The sequence below is a fragment of the Limulus polyphemus genome, unplaced genomic scaffold (genome assembly GCF_000517525.1).
Source record: "Limulus polyphemus unplaced genomic scaffold, Limulus_polyphemus-2.1.2 Scaffold1349, whole genome shotgun sequence".
Classification (NCBI taxonomy): Eukaryota; Metazoa; Arthropoda; class Merostomata; order Xiphosura; family Limulidae; genus Limulus; species Limulus polyphemus.
The window spans coordinates 145796-172816 of record NW_013666959.1 but is presented as its reverse complement, the minus strand read 5'-3'; the positions used below and the strand labels follow the sequence as shown (position 1 = coordinate 172816).

General features: G+C 33.7%; 1 protein-coding gene across 3 annotated transcripts in view; it reads left to right on the top strand.

Annotated features, from left to right (window-relative positions):
* Window positions 1–575: 575 nt before the first annotated feature.
* Window positions 576–27021, top strand: part of LOC106463209 — a 42938-nt gene continuing 16492 nt past the window's right edge. For 2 of the 3 annotated variants that reach the window (XM_022390657.1, XM_022390658.1), the window contains exons 1-3: window positions 576–766; window positions 13436–13624; window positions 17082–17273. In XM_022390657.1, the coding sequence (XP_022246365.1) occupies window positions 715–766; window positions 13436–13624; window positions 17082–17273 (433 nt within the window). In that variant the 5' untranslated portion in view covers window positions 576–714. Of the gene's footprint in view, window positions 767–9658; window positions 9741–13435; window positions 13625–17081; window positions 17274–27021 lie in introns of those variants that run through there. The other variant, XM_022390659.1, reaches the window with a different exon arrangement.

Here is a 27021-nt window from a genome sequence, read left to right as displayed (position 1 = left end):
GAACGAAAAACACTACAACAATATTTGCAATGCAGAAATATATCATTCACCTATAATTTTTTTCCACTATCCAACTCACAGAAGTTTGTACAAAACACAGAGAAGCCTCTTTTTTTTGGCATGTTTGCTTTTTTATTCAAACTTTCTGGCAACAAGTCCTTTGATTTTTTAATACAATGTAATTATTATTTACTCTGTTATTTTATTCTATTTAGTACAAATTCAAATATTCATACAATTATTGTGAAAATAAGCTACCAATAACTTCAGGAAATTGACTAAAATATTATTACGTAAAAACTCATTCTGTGTGCGATAAAGTGTTTGTAAGTAATTGGAAAGTGGGAAGAAAGGAAATGTAATCAAGTGGCAATTTGTTAATAATTGATTACCTTCCTAAGGTTATGATTTAATTGTAAGATAGGTCTTCGGTCTCATAACAGTGTACTTAACAATGATTTTGAGATTTCAGTAATGTTACACTTGTTTATTTGAAGTATAGCCTTCATAATAACTATGATTTTATGAAGCTAGCGACATCTATGCATATTATTAATTGTCAGCTAATGAAAAATTACACGTGACAAAGCGTTTTGATCTCATATTTTCCATCACTATGATTTTGTAATTATGTATGATGTTGCATCAAGACTTTAATCACTCTATATTTATTCATCTAGTTTACATATGGTGTATAACTGATAATCCAGTGAAATGATTTTCACCTTCTTCGTAACTGCTGTTATGACTACTACCAGGATCTCAAGTAAGTGAAACTGAAAATTTAAGTGTCTAATACTGATAGTGTATGTGGGAGGTAGAAGTTTTTTGTTTTTTTTATGTCAGTATGTTATGACCACCAGGAGTTCGATTTAAATTCAATTCATTTTCAAATAAAATTAGATATATAAATGGTTGAATTGGGATATACTCAATGTGTGGTTTAATAGGTGGGCGTGCTTCTTTCGGTTGGTTCGTGGAAAGGTTGTATAGTTAGAGAAAGAAGCTACAGTTTAGTGTATATAAACTTATAGTTATACTTCCCATTGTGGTCCTCCGAGATAAAATAAAAAATTCAGGTGGTTCGCTAACAAACAGGTTGAAACGTTGGGAACTGTTGGTCTATAGAATAGCATAATTTTAGTAATCATCTACGCAGTGGGATTATATTTAAGTTCTCGCGCTGAGGAAACGGGTTATATACTCTAGCCCTATACTATAAATAATTACCACTTCGTAGTAGTTTTTTGACAATTTAAGACAGTATCTTATAATACTTGAAAGAGAAATGCTTTTGCCACATAACAATTAATACTGGACGTGGGCATTTAATATCTAAGCCTAAGCTTCTTGAACTTTATTACATTACATTTCTAAATTCTATAGCAGAGTCCAAAATTCGCAAAATTTCTAATTGGTCCTTGTCAAAAATTCTAAATGGTCCACTCAAGAACGTGCATGTGTGTGTCTGTGTGTTATTTTTATCAATTACAGACCCGAATTTTTTTTTTTTAAAGAAAAGACATCAGCAAATATGTATGTGCATACATTTATTATATATCATATGTTTAAGTTTTGTTTAATATTATACAAAACTTTAATTGAAAATAACAGTTTTTCATTACATCAATCTTGGAATGTACATAGTATTTATATTAACTGAGATAAATCTAAAAAAAATAATCTGGCTTGAGATTATTATTTTTATAATGTCTAAAAATAGGGATTCCGAGAAATCTAAAGGCTCCATTTGGGAGATTGAACTTGAAGTAAAGAGGATAATTTCACAATATGAAAAGACTACTATGGTTTTAGGGAAAAGGTATAAAAATGTATGCTTGATGACAAGTTAAAATGCTTAAGAATTCTTGTTGCTCTAGTAGGGCTGATTATATTGTTTTCTCTGCTATTCTCGTTGACCCATGGGCTCCCTATCTGGTAAGAGCCAACTAAATGATGTGTGTTTTGGAGTCTCAAACAAAGGTGTTATTAGAATGTTAACTACAAAATATGTACAGTAGTTGTATTTTGGCAACCATCTGGCATAAAAGAAATTGGATGATTGTGCCTGGGTGGCACTTAAAAAAATAATTTTTTGCTCTGTTATCCAAAACATTTGTGGATAGTGTAATTTAAAGCAACTCGTATCACAAATATATATATATAATATACAAAAATCTACTTTTCCCAAAGAATATTTGAGTAAATACGTTCATTAGGGAAGGAAACTTTATTGAATGTTGATTTTTAGAATGGTTTTCTGTATGATCTCTTCAATAAATTCAAACACTTTACTGGTTAAGAAACATTGGCTTATGATTTCATGATCTTTTATTAACACTTTCTTTTTAAAAATGGGAATCACATGCATTTTTATTCTTAGCATCATCAGGAATTTGTCCGATGTCAATCAAGTTTTGAAATATAACATTTAAAGTATCCAATAATTCTTGAACAAGTTTCTTCAGTGTTTTGAAATGAAGCTTGTGGCCAAAAGATTTTTCACAAAAAGTTTTAAGTTTTCCCAAACATCTTTTCCTTCAACCAATATAGATTTTAAGAAATGCTTTTCCTCTCTTCAGAACATCTGAGAATCTGAAGAATATTTTCTTTTTCTTTCAATCAGTAAAAACATTAGTAAAGAGTTGGGAAATCTTAACTACACACCTTTTTTTATAGCGAAGTTTATTTTGGACTCTTTTAAAAGGACTATCAGTTTTTGGCTCTTCCTTTTATAATTTTATGAATTTCTGTAAACTTCACACTTTTCATGTATCGGTAACTTACTTTCATTGTTTTTCTAATTGGGAATGAGCTTTTGAATATGCAAGATTTTGAAAGGATTGCATTCTTTTTGGACATTGTAACAGCTTGATAAATATTTTCAAACTTTATTAAAATTTTTCTTAGCTCGATTAGCTACCCAATCTTTCTTTTTATAATGTCCTACAGTCTCTCAAAGTTAGCTTTCTTGGAAGCAAGTACATAATTAATAAACCTTAAACTTACCCATGATTTTGACATAAGCATAAAGTGTTGTATTTGTTTGTAATCAAGTGCTTTTTCACAACTAATATTCTAATCTTATCCTTCTCAGTACTAAAGCAAGGTGAGCTATTATCTTTGAGTATTGATTACATTGATTAGTGTTATGTAAAGTAGTTGATTAACCAAAGCTATGATTAAATTGGTTTTCAAAAAATTATTAACTGTTCAGAATTAGTGTTTCCAGTTGTTACTGTTCTGTCTGATTCTCCGAGATATTGAAATATTGCCATTATCATTTCTCTTTATATTTTCAATTAATTCAAGGTTGTTCAGCTTAATTGTATTAGTATGAATCTTACCTTGCTTGCTCCAGCTCTTATACCACACTATATTGCTCATAGCAAGTTAAATCTTGTGATTCGCTCCTCCTATGTCAATGTGGCCCTATCTCAGATCCATATAGAAGCTCTCCGTTATTACTTCCTATTCACTTTTTCTTGACTGCAGAACATTACAACGATAGTTTTATGTGCTTGCTGTGGGTTTCTCTACAGCATTGAATAACTTTAGTTATACCTATGGTTTAGACAATCTCACTTTTTTTATAGACCTGTCTTATTGGGTCTTGATTTGTCTGTTTTCTTTATTTTACATAAAATGAAATTATTTCAGATACATTTTCAGATATGAATTCACAAGTTCTTGTTTCTGATAGGGAGACGCCTAGTGATCCTACTCTGCCACTTCTGGTGTCTAGCATTACCCAGGTGTTTGGGGGGGGGGGGTTCTTTCTGTGGAGGATGTCCAGTCATTCATATGCAGAGAAATGGTGTCTTACTTGAGGTCTAGTGTTTTTTCTCCTGTCTGCTCAGAGGCTGAGCTTGGGAGGGTTTAATGATGGACTGGTGAGAATTTAGACTATTTTTCTTGCACCTTCCTCTCTCAGACAACTAATCACAAGCCTAGGATGGATATCCCGTCTCCTGCACCATTTTTGCAACTAATTTGTAGTGTCTTGAACATTTTTTGTGTAGCTTATGACTCTTCTCCTTCTTTTCTGGGGAAAATTGATTTGGCTGATTACCTGGTCTTTCCACCTTTGCTGGACATGCTAGGAGATTTGCTGATCACTTGAGAGAGGGTGCTGCCATGCCTTATCCTGCCCATTTATTAGATCAGTATGCCTTAGCTTTCCATTGCTTGGACAACCCATATTTGGGTTCTCAGAGGTTAGATTCTCTTCATCCTATTTGGGGGTTCAAGGCCTGATGCCACTGATTGTCTTAACCAAAGTCAGTTTTCCTGAATTCATCTGTCCTTATTTATTGACTTCTACTTTGGTAAGGTTATTGGCTTCTGCTCTCTCCTTGGTCTCTTGGATGGTTGACTCTTCTCTATAGGATTATTATTCCCATTTGTTTGTAGTACGAAAGATGGACGGTTGGCAACATGTTATAAACTTTTCTCACCTAAATTGTTTCCTCCAGCCTCCTCAGTTTATGATGGAGTCATTTCTTTCCCTTCAACCAGCCTATGGAAGACAAAGTTTGATGTTGTTGATGCCTATCTTCATATTCTGATCACTGAATCTTCTTATCTTTATCTCCATTTTGTGCACAAGAGATACGTTTTTCATTTTAGTGCTTTACCATTCAGCCTCACATGTGCCCCAGATGTATTTTGCTGGATAGTCTGATCCTTCTCATGCCATTTTCACTCATTAGATATTCACACTCACTGTTATATGGATGACTGGCTTCTCATACCTTTCCACCACTTAACAGAATTTCTCACTCAAGCACTTTTATCCGAAGCTATGAGAGCTAGTTATCTCATCAAAACTGAAAAGTCTATTCTTACTACCACAGAGTACCTTGTCCATTTAGGGGTGTTTTTATATTCCAGTCACAGTTGGACCAATCTTCTCCTCTACTCCTTCAGGCCATGTAACAGGCTGTTCTTTTAATACAGTTGTTTCCTTCTCCACTAGTGCATGTGGTTCTATCTCTTTTGGGGATGTGGGCATCCTTGAAATCCTTCATTACTTTAGGTTAGGCTCACAAAGGTTCCCTTCATTGGTCGTTATGTGACCAATGGAACATTTGCATGTATGTGCTGAATTGTCCAGTGATCATGCCAGCTTCCAGCCTACTTGATCTTGGACAGGGACAACACGACAGTAGGTGTCTCTCTCCTCACCCCTACATTCAGAGATATGTCTTTTCATGGATGCTTCTCTCTAGGGCTGGGGTACTTGTATAGGGAATATGGAATTCAAGGGCCTTTGGACAGAAGAGGAATCTTTTCTCCACATCAATCTCTTAGAACTTCTAGCAGTTAAACAAGCTATATCTCAGGGTCTCGTATTGTTGCAAGGGAATGTGGTAATGCTTTACTCAGACAATTCAACAGTGGTTTCGTACATTTCCAAGCAAGGAGGCACTTACTCCAGGTCTCTTATTTCAAGCTTTGGATCTTCTCTTTTGGGCTCACGATCATTAGATTGTTCTCCTTGCTTGTCATGTTCCAGGTGTAATGAACTTAGTAGCCAATTAGAATAGATGCTTCATCCATAAGATTTTAGTTGGACCTGCTCTCATCTCGGAATGCCTCAGACTGATGCTTCTGCCACACACTGGAATTCCCAGCCCTCATCCTTCTGGTCTCCTGTACCTTACCCTCTAGCTTTGGGTATAGATGATTTCAGCCAGGATTGGATGAGTCTTCATCTTTACACGTTCTCTCCGATTCATCTGTTATCCAAAATTCTTGCACTGATTTGCTCATCGTCATGTCAAGTTCTTCTGGTGGTGCCACATTTGGCTGGCTCAGCCTTGGTTTCCACTCTTTCAGTATTTTCAGGAGTGCCAAACTCTTACACTTCCTCTCTAGCCATCTCTCCTATGTGAGCCTTAGCCAGAAATTTTTCATCCAGTGATTACCATTCTCCTACTTCACGCCTGGATTTTATGCAGTCCATTGCACAATGTCAGTAACTGATCTCTTAGGTGGCATCTTTATTAATGCAGTCCATTGTGTATTTTTCTTTGGATGCATATCAACAAAAATGGTTTACTTTTCATCAGACATAGTATTAATTCTTCTCGTCCCACTGTGCTGCATGTTTATCAATTTCTGACATGGTTATTTGACAAAGGTTTGGTGTCTTTGTCTGTTTTTCTGTATTGAGCAGCTTTGTCACCTACCTTTTATTTTTCTAGGAGACATAAAGTTTTGAGTCCTCGGGGTTGTCCTTTCTTCTGAAATATATTCAGGCTATATGTCTTTGACGTCCTTTCCAGGTTCCTAATTGGAATTTCACAGTTGTTCTTGTCCACCCTTTGAACCTTTGGCATCGTGTTTCCTATATCACATTTTTCTTAACTTATTTTCTTCTGTTGTTGGCTATCAGACATTGATCCTGATTGGGCTCTCGAATGTTATGTTGCACACACTGAAGAGTTTCAGGGTTCACGTCACTTTTTTTTCACCATTTGGATCCTACAGTGTCACGGGACTTCTCACATGTCACTGTGACAGCTTGGGTTTCTTTAATTGTTTTGTCTTGCCATCTCTGGGCTTTTGTTGGAGGATTGGAGACTTTTTTGGGTCTCATCTCATCGACTTCTCTATCTTGATGTCCTTGGCTACTCAGTTGAGCTGCCCGCTGGAAGAAATTGTACAGACTGGTATGTGGACCACACCTAATACATTTATTTATATCTCATTATTTGCCTAATTTGGTGGTTGCCTCCTTGGATGGTTTTCTCCACACCCCGGGTAGATTGTTAGTGACTTCATTTCTTTTGTGTTTATTTCTATTCATTTTCAGGAATTCTCTCATCATTTTCATTTAGATCCCACTCAATGGGAGATGTTGTCTGGTCAGGTATGCTTCTTTCCAAATCCACACTAGCTACCAGTAGACCAATAAAAAAAATTTTCCTGACAACAATGATCTCTGTTCAATGAAACCACCTTGTGGCTTTCTGGGTGGTAAACAATTGTATACACTACTGGACCTCCACTCATGGAATATCATGAGTAAAGCATAAGAGACTTTTGCCCATCCCTGCTGACCCCTGGATTGAATAAATTGGGGTAGGTTTGCTTTTCAAAACAAGGAACATGATTCACCTATTGCACTGTCTCCATACCATCACAACACGAGTTATCCCCCACAGTTTCCTGTCACTGGAGAGATGGACAGAGGTCTGGTCCTTCTGAGTGATGCTTGAACTCATTATTCCACTCAAGGAGAAGAGGGTGAAGCTGGTTGCTTTCCAACCAATAACACTGGATGGTTTTCTTAGATATATGGGGGGAGCAGGACCAGCCTATGCAGGAGCCTCCTCATAATTCTGGTTTAGATGACACTTAGCTGTACAGTTGAGTTGAGCATGACTTTTCTTCTTGGTCATTATCTTCCTTTCAAGGATCATGGAAAAGGGTCCTCAACCCCTTGTAATTCCACATATCCAAGGTCAATTACTGTACCATTGGTTGGACTTAGTTTGTTTCATATCCTCCTTGTAATTCTGGAGGAATGAGGTGCTTCCTTGCCTGTCAGGTTGGAGCATTAGGATTTCTGTTTGTAATCCAAGGCTGGGTAATCTCTGTTTCTTCAGGTTGAGTATGACAAGAAAGGTCCTGTAATTTTGAGTTCAGTTTGTTGAATCTTGTGCTCCTTCACGTTGGGTTGAGGGTTTGTCCACTTTTGTATTGCTAGCCTTCTCTTTGTAACTGTGGTGGCTTGACATGCAACATTCTGTAACTTTCAGGTTGGGATCCAATAATACCACACTGCAATCCTCATACCCTAGCCACTATGTCTTGGATCTAGCTTTGGGTCCACAGCCCTATAATTACAATGATAAGATGTGGGACCTCGTCTGCCTGGACAAATTCCATGAGTTAAGTACAATATTTCATCAAATGTGGAGGATCTGTACATTGGCAGGCTGACTGGCTGGGACTGGATGCATCTGGTATTGCACCAATGTGCCAGTTCTGGTATAAGTGTCTTTAAATTCATGTTTTCTTCTAACAGTGTTATGGTTTTGCCTCTGTGGCCGTTAGGCCTTTACCCCTCAGGTATTAGATTTTAAATTGTCCAGACAGAGAGCATACCGATTCCAGAAGTAGTGTGGACCCCAATAGTGTGCTATTACTATATCTCATTTTTGCACACTTCTTTACTATGCAGACACTTTCTTTGTGGATCTTGTCCTCACTGGCTCCTCCACCTTGTCAATGTGGTATTCTAGCTATAGTGTGAGAAGAGATGTGTTTCAGAAGTTAAAATTTTCCTATACTAAAAAGATATTTCCAATAACACTTAACTCTGCTCCCACTCTACCACTTTTTCATCCCCACGATGGCCAATGTTCCGGTCTGCTAATTAGGACAGTCTCCAAAAAGTGAATAGGAAGTAATAATGGAGAGCTTATATATGGATTTGTGATAGGGGGAGCATTGACTTAGGTGGAGAGAATGACAGTATTTTAATTGCTATGGGCAATATAGTGTACAAAGGCTGGAGCAAGCAAGGTAAGATTCATACCAATGCTTAGATGGGCAGAGAAGAGTAACTTTCATTGGGATAAAGTTATAGAATGGATGGTTTACATTTAAATAGAGTAGGGGCTGGTTTGTTTGGTATGGCTATTAACTCAGCTGTAAGGGAAGTTTTAAACTAGGACTAGACAGTGGTGAGGGCCAGGAAAACTAAATGCAAAAAGAATAAGAAGCAGAGAAACTTTAGCATAGGAAATGAGTATAAAAGTAGTTATAAGGATAGGCTTAATTGTTACTATTTAACTGCTACAAGTATAAGAAATAAAATAGATGACTTTAGAGCACTGGTAGGGAAGGAGGATTTTGATATGATGAGAATAACTGAAACATGGTTAAATATAGATGATTTTGATGACAGAAATTACTTTGAAATGCAGGGTAACAGGTTATTTATTAGGGATAGAGTACTAAAGTACATATACTTTATATGTAAAACGTGAGTTACATTCTGTTGATGTTGATGATATAAAAGATAATAGTAAAGAGATTGAATCCATTTGGGTTTCGATTAGTGGATATAAAGGGAAAAGGCTTTTAGTGGTAAATTGTTACAGACCACTAAATGATACTGATGAAATTAGTGAGAAACTTTACAATGAGATCAAGATTTTAGTTGTTAATTAACTCATAATTATGGGTGATTTTAATTTCAGGCATATAGATTGGGAAATTCTAGAATCAAACCATGAGGGAGAAAGTTTTTGGAAACTGTTCAGGATGGCTTTCTTCACCAGTTAGTCAAGGAACCAACTAGAAACATCTGGGTGCAAGTGATCATTGCTCTATTAGGTTCAATGTTTTGCTGCATATGGGGATAAGGAATAATGATATTTTGGCTACAAATTTCAAAAAAGCAAATTTTGATAGGATGCAACAAGAATTATCTGTTGTGAATTGGGCAGCTGAGTTATTTGGAAACACTGATCAGATGTGGAAAATTTTTAAAGATGAATTTTTGAATATTCAAGGTAAACATATTCCTTATAGAAAGAAAAGGGTAGCTACAAGTAAAAAACCAGGTAGGATCACAAAGAGTTTAAGAGATCTAAAGAAAAGCATCATAAATTTAAGAAATTTAAATTGACTGGTATGACAGGAGACTTAGAAGATTATAGAAGATCAAGAAAGTTGGAGAAACAGAAAATGAGGACATGAAAAAGGATGTAGGAGAAAAGGTTGGCTGAAAATGTAAAAATTAACAGTAAGGATTTCTTTAAATACATTAAGGGTAAACAAAATATTAGGATGGGGGTAGGACCCTTGAGGGATGATAAAGGAAGGCTAGTATCTGATGATTATGAGATGGCTGGGTTATTAAATTTTACTTTTTCTTCAGGTTTTAGTAAAGAAGATTTAAGCAGTATTCCACATCTTGAACAATTGATAAATGGAAATGAGATCAACCAAGATGACTGCACTAAATCTGAGCTAGTGAATAAAAAAATAGGGAAGTTTAAAAAATGATAAGGCTCCTGAGCCAGATAATATTTCCCCAAGGGTTTTGAAGGAAGTTAAAGAGTAGATATGTGAGCCACATACTACTATTTTTTGTCAGTTCTTAAATAGTGTGCAGGTGCCAGAGGATTGGAAGTTAGCTAATGTAACTCCTCTTTTCAAGGGAGCTGATAAAAACTGTTGCAATAATTATAGACCCATTAGTCTTACAAAAGTTGTAGGAAAAGGTTTGGAAAGTCTGCTAAACAATGCTTTGAAAAGTCATTTAACAAAGTTTAGAATTTTATTGGATAGTAACATGGTTTCATTAAGGGAAAATCTTGCCTTACAAATCTTTTGACATTCTTTGAAAATGTTACTGCTTATGTAGATGAAGGTAAGAGTGTAGATTTGGTGTATTTGGATTTTCAGAAAACGTTTGATAAGGTGTCACATAAAAAAAAGAAAATTATATCTACATGTGTGGGATAAGTTAACAAATTGTATAAAAGAGTGGCTGGATGGAAGAAAGCAGAGGGTTGTTACAAATGCAGTTCAATCAAACTGGATTAATGTCACAAGTGGGATACTTCAGGGCTCAGTCTTAAGACCTTTGGTCATTATGATTTACATCAATGACATAGATTACTTACATTTGCAGATGATATTAAGGTCTTGGGTGTTGCTAGGTGCTAAGAGGATGCTGTGGATTTACAACAGGATTTAGTTGGGCAAATAAATGGCAGATGAGTTTCAATTATAATAAATGCAAGATAGTACATGTGGGTTATAGTTTGAATTTTAAGTATAATTTGGATGAGGATAACCTTAATAGTGTTATGAAGGAAAGGGATATTGGTGTAATAGTTGATCAGTCTCTAAAGCCATCCAAGCAGTGTGTTATTGCTAGTTGTAGAGCAAATAGGATTTTAGGTCATATCTATACAAACATTGAATAAAAGTCTAAAGAGGTTATAATTTCATTCAACAAGTCACTGGTTAGGCCATATTTGGAATATTGTGTTCATTCTTGGGCTCCTTACCTCAGGAAAGACATTGAATTGTTGGAAAGGGTTCAGAGAATGGTTACTAGAATGGTGAGTTAGGGGGGATCTGATTGAGGTGTTTAAGATTGTAAAGGGAATTAATTGATAGTGTTGATGCATCATGTTATTTCATATTTAAAAGTGAGAATAGTAGAACTAGGGGACACAAATATAAATTTTGGCAATGTAGGAGTCATCTTGAGCTAAAAGTTTCATTTTTCTAACAGAATGGTTGGCCTTTGGAATGGGTTTTTTTCGGATGTTGTAGAGGCAGTAAATTTAAGTGAGTTTAATAAAAAGCTTGATAAGTATATGAATGATAAGGGCTGGATTTAAGATTATTATTATTTTTTTAATTATTTTAATTTAGTTTAGAGGATGGAACAGCCAAGATGGACCAATAGGTCTCATGTTGTCCCAAAACATTGTAATATCATAGTGTGAGGAGAGGTAAGTATTAACAGAAATACAAAATGATAACTTTCTCACCTCCATTATTTCTCATCTTAAACTTTTAGTTACCTAGGCAACTGCTTTATATCAAGGCTATTTTAAGATTTCTTCCTTTCAGTAATACTGATTTCCACAGGGGTCTTACCCCACAGGTTGGTAAACATTGGTTTCAACAGTTCGTAATGATGTATTTTATGCACTTTCCCCAACACCTTTAATCTGCTAAATATGTCCTACTCTAGCAGGCATTCAGTACCTCCACTGCTGTGTGTGCGCTGTAAAATTGTTCAACACTATCAACATTGCTGTCTCTTCCTTACCTTGAAGGTGAACAACTAAGCCTTAAAGTAGGACATTGAATTGTTGTAAATTGTTTGGAGGAGGGTGATACCTAGAATGGAAAAGTTGTCATACAAGGACAGGTTAAGAACAAAGATATTGTTTTCTCTTGGAAAAAATAATTGTTACTAGAATTGTTAGTGTCACGGCATCTTTTTTTTTTTTTCATACTTAATGATGAAAATGGGATAAGGGGACACAAGCATATTAAATTTTTGGCAGGATAGGAGTCATATTCAGTTAAGGTGGCTTTATTTTTCTGATAGGATGGTTGACCTTTGGAATGGGTTGCCTTCAGATGGGGTGGATGCAGGAGATTTAAGAGACTTTAAGAGAGGCTTGATAAATATTTAAGTATTAAGGATTGGCTTTGAGGATTTTTTTTTAAGTTTTTGTTTAGTTGATTGAACAGCCACAATGGAAAATAATGCCTCTTGTTATCCTTAAATATAATTTTTTACTAAAAGGATTCATTTCATCAGAAATTTATCAGACAAACTTTATAGAGAACTAGGAAGACTGAGAAAAGTATTTCTGTGAAATAAAATGTTTGCCACAATTTTGTTTTGTGCTTTGGTGTTTAATCAAATCAGATTCCAAGCTTTAACACTGTCATTAATTTGTGTCATTACCACAAAGTATTACAACTGTTCACAGTATCGGCTACATGTAGGTGAGGTACTTAATCTCTGGTCATTCAAAGAATTTAAATGATTTGGATTTATAGAATGTTAATAGGATTAAGCAAACTGTATGTGAGAAGTCTGAATTCTGGACACATACACATAACTACTGTAGCATCGTAAACTTGAACATAATTGTAACAAGTAAAAGTTTTAGGCATTGGAAACCTTGTTGTATAAAAACATTTCTACATAGTTTTTTATGGAGGATTAAAAGTTAAACTTTAACTATACTTACCAAATGATTAATTGCATATAGTTTTTTTAGGGAGGATTATAAATTGAGGTATCAGTATTAAAATCAAAACAGCTAAAATGGGGGTATGATTAAAAAGCAAGCCCTAATACTAGATGTACTTCTGCATGGTCTCCAAAAGTGTTCTATTTTAAGGGTAAATAAAACCAAAATTAAGAGTAAGAAATATTCTTATTTCTTGTTTTTTTTAAAGTTTTTATATCATGCTGTGTTGTAGCATACAGATTGCATAATTTGTGGCATGCATGTTTTACTGATGTCATGACAGTAGAAATTGCAACATTGAGTGTCCCATGTGTGACATCATTTTAATGACTACTGCCTGACTGACAGACAAAACACTACTGTTTAGTGGTGTGAGTGGTTAAACAGGTGACTCCTCCTGGCAGCTTTTGGCCCCTTTTGGGTTGTGTTAATGATTAATCCTCTGTTAGTGTTTGTTTTTTAGTCATATCCCATTTTAGCTCTTTGATTTTACTATCTTTAGATTCGTTTTGAAAGAACTTGAAAAAAAATAGCTTTCAAGTAACATCTTTGTTAAAATGACAGGTTTTGAATCTTTGAGAAATATAGTGAGCTGGCATCTGCACTTAACTTTTTTTTTTTTGTCTAATGCCAGATTTTTTACAGCTTTATTTTATTTTAATGCTTGTCTTTAGATGCTAGCCAGATGAGAGTTTGTAGTTCATACCCTTTTGTATGTGTGGACCCATTAGACCTCTCTTCAACATCTGTAGAGATTTCACCTTGCTGGAGAGAGATTGGGAAAAGACCATGTCTGTGCTGGCAAAAATGGACTGTTGCTGAGACTAAATTCAATCATCTACTGTGCTCAGTAGGTGCAAATGGTAATCTGTTTGGGAATTTTTGTATCTGATATATATAGAGTCCTGCCCATAGTTTTATTGATGATGGACTGATAACATCCATCTAGCAGAGCAGGTTGAAAAGTATTTTTATATTCAGGATATTTCAGATTCCCAGAAACTAAAAGATCTAGCTTTGAGATACTAGAGTAACTTAAGTTTTATTGTTTACTCTTTACAAAGTTTGTAATAATTTACAGTTACATCACTAGAACTATACTTTATGCAGAAATTTTGTGCATTTTATATTTTATTATTGTTGTAAACTATATTTTTAATGCTATAATTTGTTAGCGAAGAGGGTGTAGGATGCCAAGAAAGTTATAGTTTATTCTTGTCACATGGACTGGACATTGAATTATTTTCACCAGATAATATAAAAAAATCCACCAAGGATAGAAACATTACATTATACAAGCGCTTCATCAAAAGAAAATAGTGTAAGAAATCTTGCTTCATTGTCAAACAGCACAGCCCATCACCAACCTGAACAAAGCCCTTCTAGTTCTTCAGCATGATATGTATGTATATCCATTGAACAAATTGCATATCAATTCTTTCATAGTAATTTAAATACTGTATAGGCTAGGCACTTCTTAAAGTTTTGTTAAATTGACTGAATGATATGTCATTAATTCTCTGTTTTTTAATTTTTTTAGTGCAATAAACTTAGCGTATGAAAAATTAGGCAATCAATGACACATATGATATATTTAGATTAAAATGATTGTTTTAATATTTCAAATTCAAAAACAGCTAAAATGAGATAGAAAAAATGCATAATTTAAAAAACGTTTCGTCACTCTTAATGTGGCATCACCAGGTATTCAGCACAATTGTACATGACACTTAAATACACCCAATTGGTGACGTCAAACACGTAACCTTGAGCTAGCGAACTACAAACCTACTCCTCATGTTTTATTTATTAAAGGTTTGTATTCCTTTATTAAAATGGCTTCTTTTATTTTATGCTTATTAATATGAGGTTCTTGACAAATAATTTTTATCAGTTTTATTTTCATTACAATGTTCTGTAACTTTAAAATGTTGGTAGACATGTGATGGAGCATGTCCATGTTCTGCTATTTTAGTACTTAAATTTCTACCAGTTTTTCCCTATATAGAGATTATTACAGTCCGTACATGTTGGTAGACATGTGACGAAGCATGTCTATGTTCTGCTATTCTAGTACTTAATTTCTACCACTCTCCCCTATATAGAGATTACCACAGTTTGTACATTCTGCACTTTAAACTACTTCTTTCTCAAAAGTAGTCAGTTTAATTTTATTTTTAAAGGTTATATTTATATTATTTTTTTCTGGTAAGAAAACATTTTCCTACAACTGGAAGTTTATACATCCTTTCTACTTCTCTCCAAAGCCTTTTTATCGTATTTGATAAATCAGTATCATAAGGAATTACACAATAAACCAAATTATCTGAATGATTTTTATTTTCTTTGTCAATCTATCAGTACTTAAGTATTTTCTAATCACACTAATAAGATAATCATTCCTCTTCACCAGTACATTTTTCAGATAATGTACTTCCTTATCCAGCTCTTCTTTTGAACTGAAATTAGATTTTGCAATAGTTAATAACATTTTTATAATCCCTATTTTTTGAGATTTGTGATGAGCTGTCGACCAGTTCAACTACAAATCAGTATGAGTTTTCTTTCTAAATACTTTCGTTTTAAAACCATTGTTAACCCTACTAACCATGATATTGAGAAGATAATTCACCCTCATTCTGGTTTTGAATTTTAAATTTTGTAGAGTGTGGGATACCTCCAACATTTATATTTGTTTTGATATTTGTCTTTTCCTGGGGTTATTGGTGGTTTGAATTAAAATTATAACATTTAATCTGAGCAGCATAGGGTACAAAATGTTCAAATTTATTTTTAAGCATCTCAGCTGTATGAATTTTAGTTATTTTGTAGTACAGGAGATAAAGACAACAAACAAGATATCTGAGTAATGATAATAAATAGGTTGACTTAGGACTATGGGTTAAGTGATAAGCACATTAATCAGTATGTATCTAATTTAATTCTGATACTTTATGATTTGATTCACATACATGAGCAAGTGTTTGCTAGTATACTTATTTATCATTATCTTTATGAGTATAACTCCTGTATTACAACTTTCCTTGATAATAGTGGTGTGTTCCAAAGCCTTATTGTACAGAAAGACTTCCAAATAAAGGAATTATGCCACCAGATTAGTTTAGCACAAAACATGGTTAGCTCATGTTATTTTCATTCACAAATTAATTGTTGTGTTTCCTTGGCTCATCTACACTGTACTAGGATACCCATTTAATATCAAATTGTACCACTTTTTGCTGCAATGGTATAGATTTCACATGATGTTAGAGGATATCTGATCTTAGCACTTTATCAAGGAGTGTGGTCTATTATTATTCAACAGATCTCACCAGGTTGTTTTTTTTAAGCAATTATGTCATATATTCAAGTTCATACCAAAGATATCTTGTCAAATTCAGATCCAATGATTCTGTCAGTCAGTTAGGATGGTTGAAGCTATTGTCATAATTTTAGAACCATTTTTGAATAATATGAATATGGTAGACTATTGCATTATTGTTTAGGAAAAAATATTTGTCAGTCAGGTTTATTTTATGTTAATGCGTACCATGTTTGGAGTTTTTTTTAAGGAATCATCAGACATGTTCCCTGTCACGAAATATTCCCTACACCATTCTATATTCTTCCTATCATACTCCTTTGGGTTTTGGAAATCTTTCTTTTCTAATGTATTGTCTTGCAGACTACTTATGCTTGGGTTACATTTTTAAACTTTACAAGGCTTAAGGAGTTACCTGACATGTTATATGATTAGCAGTGTTGTTGGGATACACTGATTTGTTTGCTATTTTAAAGATATCTTGAATAATGTGGATGTCGGTGTCTTTTTAAGATACAAATAAAATTGTTAGTCAGTGTATGTAACACTTTAAAAGAACAATTTCTGCTTGGTATAGAAGTTGTCATACAGTATGTAATTGACAATTTAGTGATATAGTGAATATTATGAAAAGGCTCCAGTAGGCTTTGTTAGGTCAGTCTTTTAATCTGAATATCTTCTGAAACAGGTTAAAATTATTGATATTTTCATCATATATATATATATATATGTTTAGGAAGATTTTAATATCCCAACAGTTAATTATTTTGTATGGTCTGACAAAAATGTTATGTAAATACTATCGCATATTAGTGCTACAGTATGTGTAGTTATTTTTCAACTATATTACTGTCTTTTGTGAACTACTTTGTAAATTAATGGCATATAAGTAACTTTTTTTAATAATTTCAATAATTTTTGATTTAATTAATTCATGTTGTGCTAAATAATATATGTATTAGTTGAAATGTTGTCATAATAAAGTTCTGCTCTATTAGGCACTGAGTCACCTCTTGAATGCCATGGAAATGCTGATTGTGAGAAGTTTGGAGAGCAGATATCGTGCAAGCAAGTATTACACTGTGCTTGTCGAGATCTAAATTCTGAACATGCCATAGTGAATAACCCATATAGTAACTGGGTTTCTCTGAACTTGTGTGCACTGAATCTTACACCTCGAAAGGATCAAGGTATGTTTCAATAAAGAAAACAAGGGATTTTAACAATAACAAGATGGATTTTAAAGTGCAGAAAAGGTTTAGACTGTGAAGAGGAAGAAGAAGCTGTTGAGAGTAACAGATGGTAGATTTGTGAGCTGTGAGACAAAAAAATTAGAAATACTTGTAGATAATAATGTTTTTCTGAAGAAGTTAAATATTATCTTAGTACTAGCAAAATATTTAGTAGTTATTTTAGTGTTTTTGTTTTTTTTTATCAGGCACTTAAGTTTTATTACTGTAAGTACAGCTAAGCCTATAGTTACATTAGTCTTAAAATGAGATTGTTAGGCCTAATTTATTGTTTTTATTTAGATAGTTCTTGTAGTAATAGTATTAGCTTATAGGATAGTAAAATTATTAGATAGTAGATTATATATTAAAGAATTATTAGAAGCTCTAACTAAGGAAAAAGGACAGTTTATTTATATTAAGAGTTCAAATTATTGCTTTTAATGTTATTATTTCATAGCTGCTGAGAATTTAAATACATTAGTATATTTTTTAAGTTAGAAATTAGTTAGGTAGAACCAGAGATGTTGGGTATGTCATACTGCTGTGGAACTAGTAAGTAAACAGCATCAGTATTAGTAAATAGGAGGTTTATCTACAGTTTAATCAATTAACTGTGAAATAGCTTACTTTTAGATAAATATACAATTATTGATTAGGTAGATTGGAAAAAATGTTGATATGTTCACATTTGCAGAGGGTAGGGTAAGTTGATATTCAACCTGATGTGAAACATACTTGCATTATAGTTGCAGAACCACCAAAGCCAAATGTATTTTCTTATGAAACCAAATAGGTTTAGGGTTTTACAGCAGTATACATTTTTGTTCCTTTCTGATATGCATATTGGCACATATTGCCCCAAGTATAACCATTATAGATTAGTAGCTGGTAAGGTTTGAAATTAACAGTCACCAATGGTGAGTAAAAATTGCACCAGAGCAACCTGAAACTTATTTGATTGGAGAGTTTGAAACATTTGAAATCTGATATGTTAAAGTCAACATGTGAGTATGTCTGAGTGGTGATCATTATTTGACTGTCATTGGCACTATATCACCTTGTATGCCCAACACTTTGCTATTTCCTTTGATTTTCCTGCTGTAGAGGCAGGTTTGGTTAACATTCAAGTATTTTTGACTGCTTACAGTAAGGAACAAGATGATCCCCAAATTTACATAGTGGGGAAACTCTCTTATTAAGTAAATAATTTTGTTTACATTGATTCAGTATGAGTGTTAGTATAAGATACATGAAAAATCAGGCTGTAAGTGTGATAGGGGGAAGTGGCAAGTCACATTCACATGGTTAAACTTGTAAGTCACATCAAAGCAAGTATTTAAGTTGTAACTGGAAAAAGGTCCCTAAGGAATGACAATGTAAATGTTAGTGAATTCTAATGTTCAAAAATCAAGGTTGGTGTTGCCTAACCCAAAGTTCAGCTCATGTGTGGGAACCAGTTTTGCAGTCTTTGATTCATTCCTTTCTTACTGGAGCAAGATGGTAATGGAGGGAAAGCATCTGGGTTGAAAAACAACTATGATGGCCATTGTCACAGGAATGGCAGCAGAGAACAGCATAGCTGTTAAGTTATTGGTCAAGAATAGACCCAATGAAGCTAGTGGACTGAGAAATTTTTTGGCACTAGAGCATGAGCAAATGTGAAACTTGTAAATATGTTCTTTGTGTTTATTCTTGTGTGCTGAAGCCTCAAAGTTACTCTGACATTGTAATGTATGGAAGCTATGGTGAACATCAATATGCTCAGAAATTCCTGTTTGACAAAGATCTTTCTTACATGGCTGATGCAAAAGACTTTCCTGATGTGTAATGTGGTGGAACCTGTGGAAGAAGGTGCATTTCTTGCAGATGCATCTGACATATGGGATCCTGCTATTTTGGTGGTCAGATTTAGCTCTTAAGATCTCCAAGGGCTGGATAGTCCCTGTCAGCCACAGACTGGCCAGCTGAATCTAAGCCCATCATGGACACATTGACATCAACTGTGGAGAAGCCAGCAAACTCAATACTGCTAGCAGAACCAAACCTTCAGGTGGCTTAATTGCCAAGGAAGTCCTCATCACTTTTATTAATTTCTGTGAAAAAGTCCTGGGAGTCAACAAATATCAGGAGCCACCCATCTTGTGCTCTGTTGTTCAGTGCTTTATCACTTAAAGAAAACACCACTAGATGTTTCTTGAACTGAAGTTGAATTGAGGGTTGGCTGGGCCAGCAGAAACGTTTCAGAGCTGAGGCATAAAGGCCAAACTGTTTCTTGCTGCACAATCTGCAATAGATTCACTTATGTTACCCCGGGGTCGCCACAGTTGCATCTAGAACTTCAAATAATTGTATCTTTTGTGTTAAAGTCCACACAGGTGGGTTCAGTTACTTTAGAACACCTTTTGACAATACAAATTCTTGGCACTTGTCCTTTGACTTTGTCTTGATCTTATGTTGCCCAAAGTATGTTTTGCCTGGTCTATCTGTGAAGACATCTATGTACTGGCACAGTCACTCCTGCAGGTGTTTCTTCTGCTTGCCAGTCAATTCTTCACTTAAGTTGATGTCCTTGTATGTTTCATCTCCATCCAGTGGTCTTAGGCCTAGTAGGTCTTTATCATCTATACCAAAGTCACTGTCTTCTGGTTCTACAACCATGACAGCCACACCTGCCATGTCCATCTGTACCTCATATCTGCACCTGTTAGGTCTTCTATCCTCTCGAAGTACCTTTTCAACATAATGGTGTGGTAGATTTTGGTCATCCTGTCCATTTTCACTTTATAGTACCTTCTGTTGATAACTTCCTGTACCTCAAAAGGACCTTTCCACTGCAGGGAGAGTTTGTTGTTGTCTTCATAGAAGCAGATCTAAGACCTTTTATACGACTTTGGGATTCCATACACTGTTCTGCGAGCTTGATCATCTCATCCACATATTTTGATGCTCTCTCCTTCTGGAACAGTGACATGTCATTTGAGCACATGATCATGAACTGTTCACATATTAGTAGATGTGCCAGTCCCTCCAAACTATTTTCATACTAGGCCATATCAGTTCATCTTGTGAAGTATCGTCGTAGATATGCCACAAACTGATATACAGTTTCTCTAGTGTCAAGTTTGACTTCTCTGAATTTCTGATGAAAACCTTCTTCAGTAAGTTCATAGCATTTCAACAAGGCCACTTTTAACTTGCCATAGTCCATGGCATCTTCTTACATCATGCCTGCATATATTTGTAGGCCTTTTCCTGTGGGAAGTGTGCGGAGACAGACTGCCCAGTCAACTTTGTTCCAGTTTCTGACCTTGGGCAAATCTTTCATATTTCTCCAGGAAAGCATCCATGTCATCTTTCTGTTTATCAAATTTAGGTAGCTTGGATTGGCTGGCCCTGACCCCATTGTCGTTCTTGGGTTCTTCATCTTTCTATTGGGTGAGCTTTGCAATCTCAACTTGTGCTTTTATTCTTGCTATTTCTAGTTTCTCCTTTTCTAAAAGGTTGACAGCTTGTTTACTTTAGTAGTATTTCAGGTGATATTTTGAGGTTATTGTCTCTCCTGTGCTTGAATGAGCATGACCATTAGTGTGGGTAGTGATAGTTGTTGATGAAATCTGACATTACCTGCATTGTAAGGACTGTTGAATTTAAAAAGTCTTGTACATTAATTCAGTTTGATTTAGTAGAAGTGAAAGTCTCATATTTAACAACAGCAAGTACACATACAAACAATTTGTTTGTGAATTAATGTAGATTATTCATTTTGAATTATTATTTTTTTAATCTGTTTCTTTCTCAGAATTATCCAGTAATTTATATCCTGGTCAAATCTGCTTTTATCTTGCAGACCTATTTCATCACTCTAATTTAATTCAGTTCAACCTAAGTATACCACACAGATACTTAGGCTGACAAGACCTAACACAGTGGCCTTGTGGGTGAAACAAAACGTGGTATGATTGAGTTCCAAATTGTTTAACTAAGCCTACCTCATCTTGTACCATGTAAAATATTTATTTTCATATTATACTACAACATTATAATTTAAATTAAATATGAAATGATAAAGCAAGCTTTGAAAAGAATTAGGACTAACTGTTGCAGAAGTTGTTTATAAATATTTTTCTTCTAGTAACATATTACAAAGTTAAGCTTTTATTATTGTGTTTCATTCTCTACAGGAACTGAAAGCATTACTGGCTTACTGTTGAAAAGAACAGATAAAGAACTTTCATTACTTGTTTAGATCACCAACCTGTAACAATTCAAATCTATTGAATAGGCATTTACAATTGCAACTGAAGTTGAGAAACAGTGATTGGCAAAAAATGAATAAACAGAAATTGAGGTGAATGTGGAAAAAAAATATCTGCAGTTTACATGATTTTTGTTCCAAATTTTAGATCTGTTAGTTTCTGATTCTTTACCAGTTTCACCATTTAAGCCATAACTTTTATAGTATTATACTAAATATATAAATAGTGTTTCAGAGAATCTCTTATTTTCTAGAGTTAAGAGATATTGTAGTTTCTTCTAGCAAAATACCCTTACCATTTCAAAGCATTTTATGGTTATACTACTCATGTCTTGAATTTTGTTGTTATAGGCAAATCATGAAGCTAAGGACATGATCCACAATTTAAGTAAAATGTAGAGATATTATAAATAACGTCTAAGTCTTTCGTTTCTTTAAATGACATCCAAAAGAAGAAAAAATATTGTAACTTAGTGAAGAACATTAGGGCTTCATGATGCTTTGTCTTGCACATGTGGTACTAAAACTTTTACTCTTCAGTTTTAACAACTTCTGAAAAACTAATGCCTAACCTGAATAGACCAGCCAAAGATCATATTCTGGATAATGGGGATAGATAATGAGCTCAGGCTTCTGGAATATTTTATTAAATGAATCACCATCCTTGACTCAGATAACTTAAGAATAAAGTTTGTTTGGCATGTTTTCACAAACTCACCTGACAACTAAGTATTTACTTCTCTTGTCTCTAGTTGTGGAGAGAGACAAATCCTCATTGCTATTAAGAAACATAAAGAACTAGTATTTCACCCAACTTACATTGATGTAAACATTCAGGATGATGCAGGAAATATCTTTTCTTGAAATAAATTGTTGATGAGAAGATCCAAAGAAGTTCAGCCTGAAGTTCATCAGAGGGAAGTGCTGTCTGACTTGGCTTAGTAATACATAAACAAGGAATGTCAGTGGACTAAACAATTTGTGAAGTATCTGAAAATTGGGAATGATGATTCAGAGTCAGAGAGAGAGATTATCCACACTGACAAGGTGGAAAGGTATTTACAGTTAGTTTCTAAAGCATACTGTTTAACAATTTTGGCGAGAGGGACTTGGACTTAAGGCCAAATGTTTAAGCAGGTATGTTCCACTTTGAATGATTGGCTACAATGTTATTCTAAAATCGGAAGCTTAACAATTGTTTGATGAAATTGTCACATTCACAATAAAATAAAATAGAAGTTGAGGAGGAACATGAGAAGACTGGTGGCAAAACTGAGGAGATGGTTTAGAATTGGAACAATACCAAAAAATAGGTATAGAAGAATCAGCCACAAAACATGGACACTTGAAACTAAGACAAAACAAAAACCAGATATTAATGCCAGTTGTGATTATAATCAGTTTAAATTTGTTGGACAGTGTTTAGTAATTCTTTAATCAATTTTTGATAACTATAAATAAAAAAATCACAAGTTATCACCTTGAATTAACCAGCTTATAAACTGCTTATAAAAATTGTGTAAATATTATTTCTTTGTTTATTTTTTGAAGGCTATCTTAATATTCTTGATATCTCGGAAATAGAAAACACAGTAAGATGTTGGATTTGTAAATCAGTAAGTCTGAAACCAAAATATTCTGTATATTGTTGTATATGTAATTTAAATATTATGTATAGTGTTTAGGATAATTGTATAAGAAATAAAAAATATTCTGTAAAACACAAGCCAAATTACTAGTTCGTTCAGTGATGTTTGACTGTGGTCATGTTTTGATACACCACTTAGGATGTTGCACACCTTGAAGAACTACTTGGCTTGGGTTATGTCAAAGTAACAAGTTCCAAGACTTAATAAAACCTGAGGAGTCTTAAAATGTTATCCACTAGGCTTAACAAGAAACTTTTTAGCTTATGCAAGTAAAGGTCTGTGTACTAACTCTAATCACAAAACGTTTCTTTTTGTAATTGACTTATGATACTACTGTGTATTAAAGATCTCTACCTAAGTTTAAAAAAAATATGTATATATTTCTCCTTTTTATTTTTCCCTCTTTTTATAGTGGAATATAATAGAAGCACCATATTATATGAAATATAACTTGTTAAAACCTTAGTATATTCAACAATGGAACCTGTTTCATATAGAACAAATGCAGAATGATTAAAGCACTACAAGTATTTTTCTCATTATTGTTTAACTTAATAGACTAGGTTTTAAAAACAATTCAGTTAGATACATACCGTCTTTATACTTAAGGTAGGTTGAAATTCAAGGAACTTGTGTAAATATTTAAAATATACAAAAATACTAAAACAATCAACATTATATAATATGCAATTAAAATTTGAATTTAAAAACTGATCAGTGGTTGTAAAAGACACTCTTTTACAACTGTTGATCAGTTTAAAATAAAAATCTTAAGTTTGTATTCTACAACATTGATCGTTTGAGTATTTTAATATATTTTATATATTTAATTTAACCTGCATTATACCTCTAAAATAAATGTACAATATACATTACATTTTCATAAATACATTAGTGATTAAAAAAAATTAAAAACAAAATTGCTCACAATGCTAACTACTACAAGAACCTGCTTTTCATGTTATGTGTGAAAAACGTTAGTGAAACAACATAATGTTTAGCTTCTTGTCTATGTTTAAGTATTGTTAAAATGTGATTTTTCAAGTTAAAAGTGTTTCAATATTTACTAGTGAATGGAATATGCGTGTTAGCTTCTGAATGGTAGTCAGTCTGGATCTTCAAAAACTTGAGTGTCAAACAGTGTTATAAAGTAATATGAGCATTATTAATTGCTAAAGATAAGGAATTTGTTTTAGGTTTTTGCTGTTGATATTGTTTATTGAGTTACTAGCAAGAATATTGATAAGTGCATGACTGAGAGTTAAAGTGTACAAATGTTTGTACGTGTCATTTTCCATGAATCGGCATTACTTTCTTCGCTGACCTTATTAAACATGTTTACTAATCTGAAAGATATGAAATAAGAAAGCCTGTTCTTCTGGTGTTTGTAAGAAGTTTTCTGTCTGAGAATCAAGTGATATTATAGATTTAAGAAAAGTTCACTGAGCTATTATATTTTATATTTACAGTAATTAATGATTTTTTTTATGTAACTATAAAACACTCCATTGGAATAAAATAATATTAAAACAAACTCTTCAGTCAATAATTACACTAGTTATGGCTACTATTCAATGTTTATGGCCTTGTTAAAGAAATGTAGTAGTGTGATAGTTTTTTTCTGAGGGACATGTATACCAATATTTTTTTTGGTTTTCAATTTATAATATAAAAGTATACTGTGTATCTAAATTGAAAATTTTAAATTGAAAAATGTGATTGATTTATTGAAATATTTTAAAATTGTTCTTTGAATTTTTTAGAAGTAATTTAAATAAATAGGTCAAATATCAAAGCACAATAACTGGAGATTCTTGTGTGAATTGTGAAGTTGTGAAAGGAAGAAATATAATTTGAATCAGAAAAAAAGAGATCATTTCACAAAAACTTGTTTCAAATCTAAACAACACCTTAACTATAATAACACATGCAGACAACAACTTCTATGGAAATAGGGTGTGGGATCTATATAAAAACCCTATTTTATTAGCATGTCTTCTCTGTCTAATGCTGGCTGCTAAGTGAGAGCAGACAGGAAGGTGAAATACGAGCTGTAAAGTCAGACAAACTTCAAAATGTTCACTCCGTGAATTCCGTGTAATTCTGATGGTTTAACTCTCACATGGAATTATTTTGTGAAATCTTAAGCTCTGTTACAGCTAGAGTCATCTTTCTTAAAAACCTATAAATTCTATTCCATATGTTCTGTTTACTTTGTTGGCAAATTAGGAAATAATTTATCAAATGGAAATTAAACTAAAGCTGTGCAAGTATTAAGAACAAATTTGCAATTAGAACAAGTCCGATTACTTGAAAAAATTAGAGCATAAAGACGGGAAAGATAATCTCTTAAAGCTCATGTTCATGTTGTGTTTAATTTCTTATAAATATCTCAATTAATTTTAGTTTATTTTAGTATACAATAGTTAACTTGGGTTGATTTGTGTAGAGTAAATTCTACTGAATTACTGTTACTAGGCTATATAGCTAGCCTAAGTGAATGTTTGTACTGTCCTAGTAATTATAGACCCATTAGTCTTACATCAGTTGTGGGAAGAGTTTGGGAAAGTCTGTTAAAATATGATGTGCAAAGTCATTTAACAAAGTTTAGAATTTTATTGGATAGTCACTAAGGGAAAATCTTGCCTTCCAAATCCTTTGACATTCTTTGAAAATGTTACTGCTTATGTGGATGAGGATAAGGGTGTAGATTTGGTGTATTTGGATTTTCAGAAAGCATATGACCAGGTGCCACATAAAAGGCTTGTAAATACAAATTATCTCTATAGATGTGGGGAAAAGTTAACAAATTGTATAGAAGAGTGGCTGGATGGAATAAAGCAGAGGGTTGTTACAAATGGAGTTCAGTCAAACTGGATTAATATCACAAGTGGGTACCTCAAGGCTCAGTCTTTGGACCTTTGCTCATTTTGATTTACATCAATGACATAGATGAAGGGATAGTCAATAAATTACTTAAATTTGCAGATGATATTAAAGTCTTTGGTGTTGTTAGGTGTGAAGAGGATGCTGCTGATTTACAAAAGGATTTAGATAATTTAGTGAGTTGGGCAAATAAATGGCAGATAGGTTTTAATTATAATAAATGCAAAATAATGCATGTGGGTTATCATAATTTGAATTATAAGTATAATTTGGATGGGAATAACCTTAACAGTGTAAAAACGTCGATCAGTCTCTAAAGCCATCCAATCAGTGTGATGTTGCTTGTTGTAGGGCAATTTGGATTTTGGGATGTATCTACAGAAATTTTGAATTCAAGTCTAAAGAGATTATAATTTCATTGTAGAAGTCACTGGTTAGGCCATTTTTGGAATATTGTGTTCAGTCTTGGGCTCCTTACCTTAGGAAAGACATTAAATTGGTGGAAAGGATTTAGAGAAGGATTATTAGAATGGTGCCTGAGATGGAGGGGTTGTCATACGAGGAGAGGTTGAAATCTCTCAAATTGTTTTCTCTTGAAAAAAGAAGAGTTAGGGAGGATCTGATTGAGATGTTTAAAATTGTAAAGGGAATTGACAGTGTTGATGCATCATCTTTTCATATTTAACAGTGAAAATAGTAGGACTAGGGGACACAGATATAAGTTTTGGCAAGGTAGGGTCATCTTCAGCTAAGACAGTTTCATTTTTCTAATAGAATGGTTGGCCTTTGGAATGGGTTGCCTTCAAAGGTTGTAGAGACTGTAAATTTAAGTGAATTTAATAAAAAGCTTGATAAGTATATGAATGATAAGGCTGGCTTTAAAAATTTTTTTAAATTATTTTAATTTAGTTTAGAG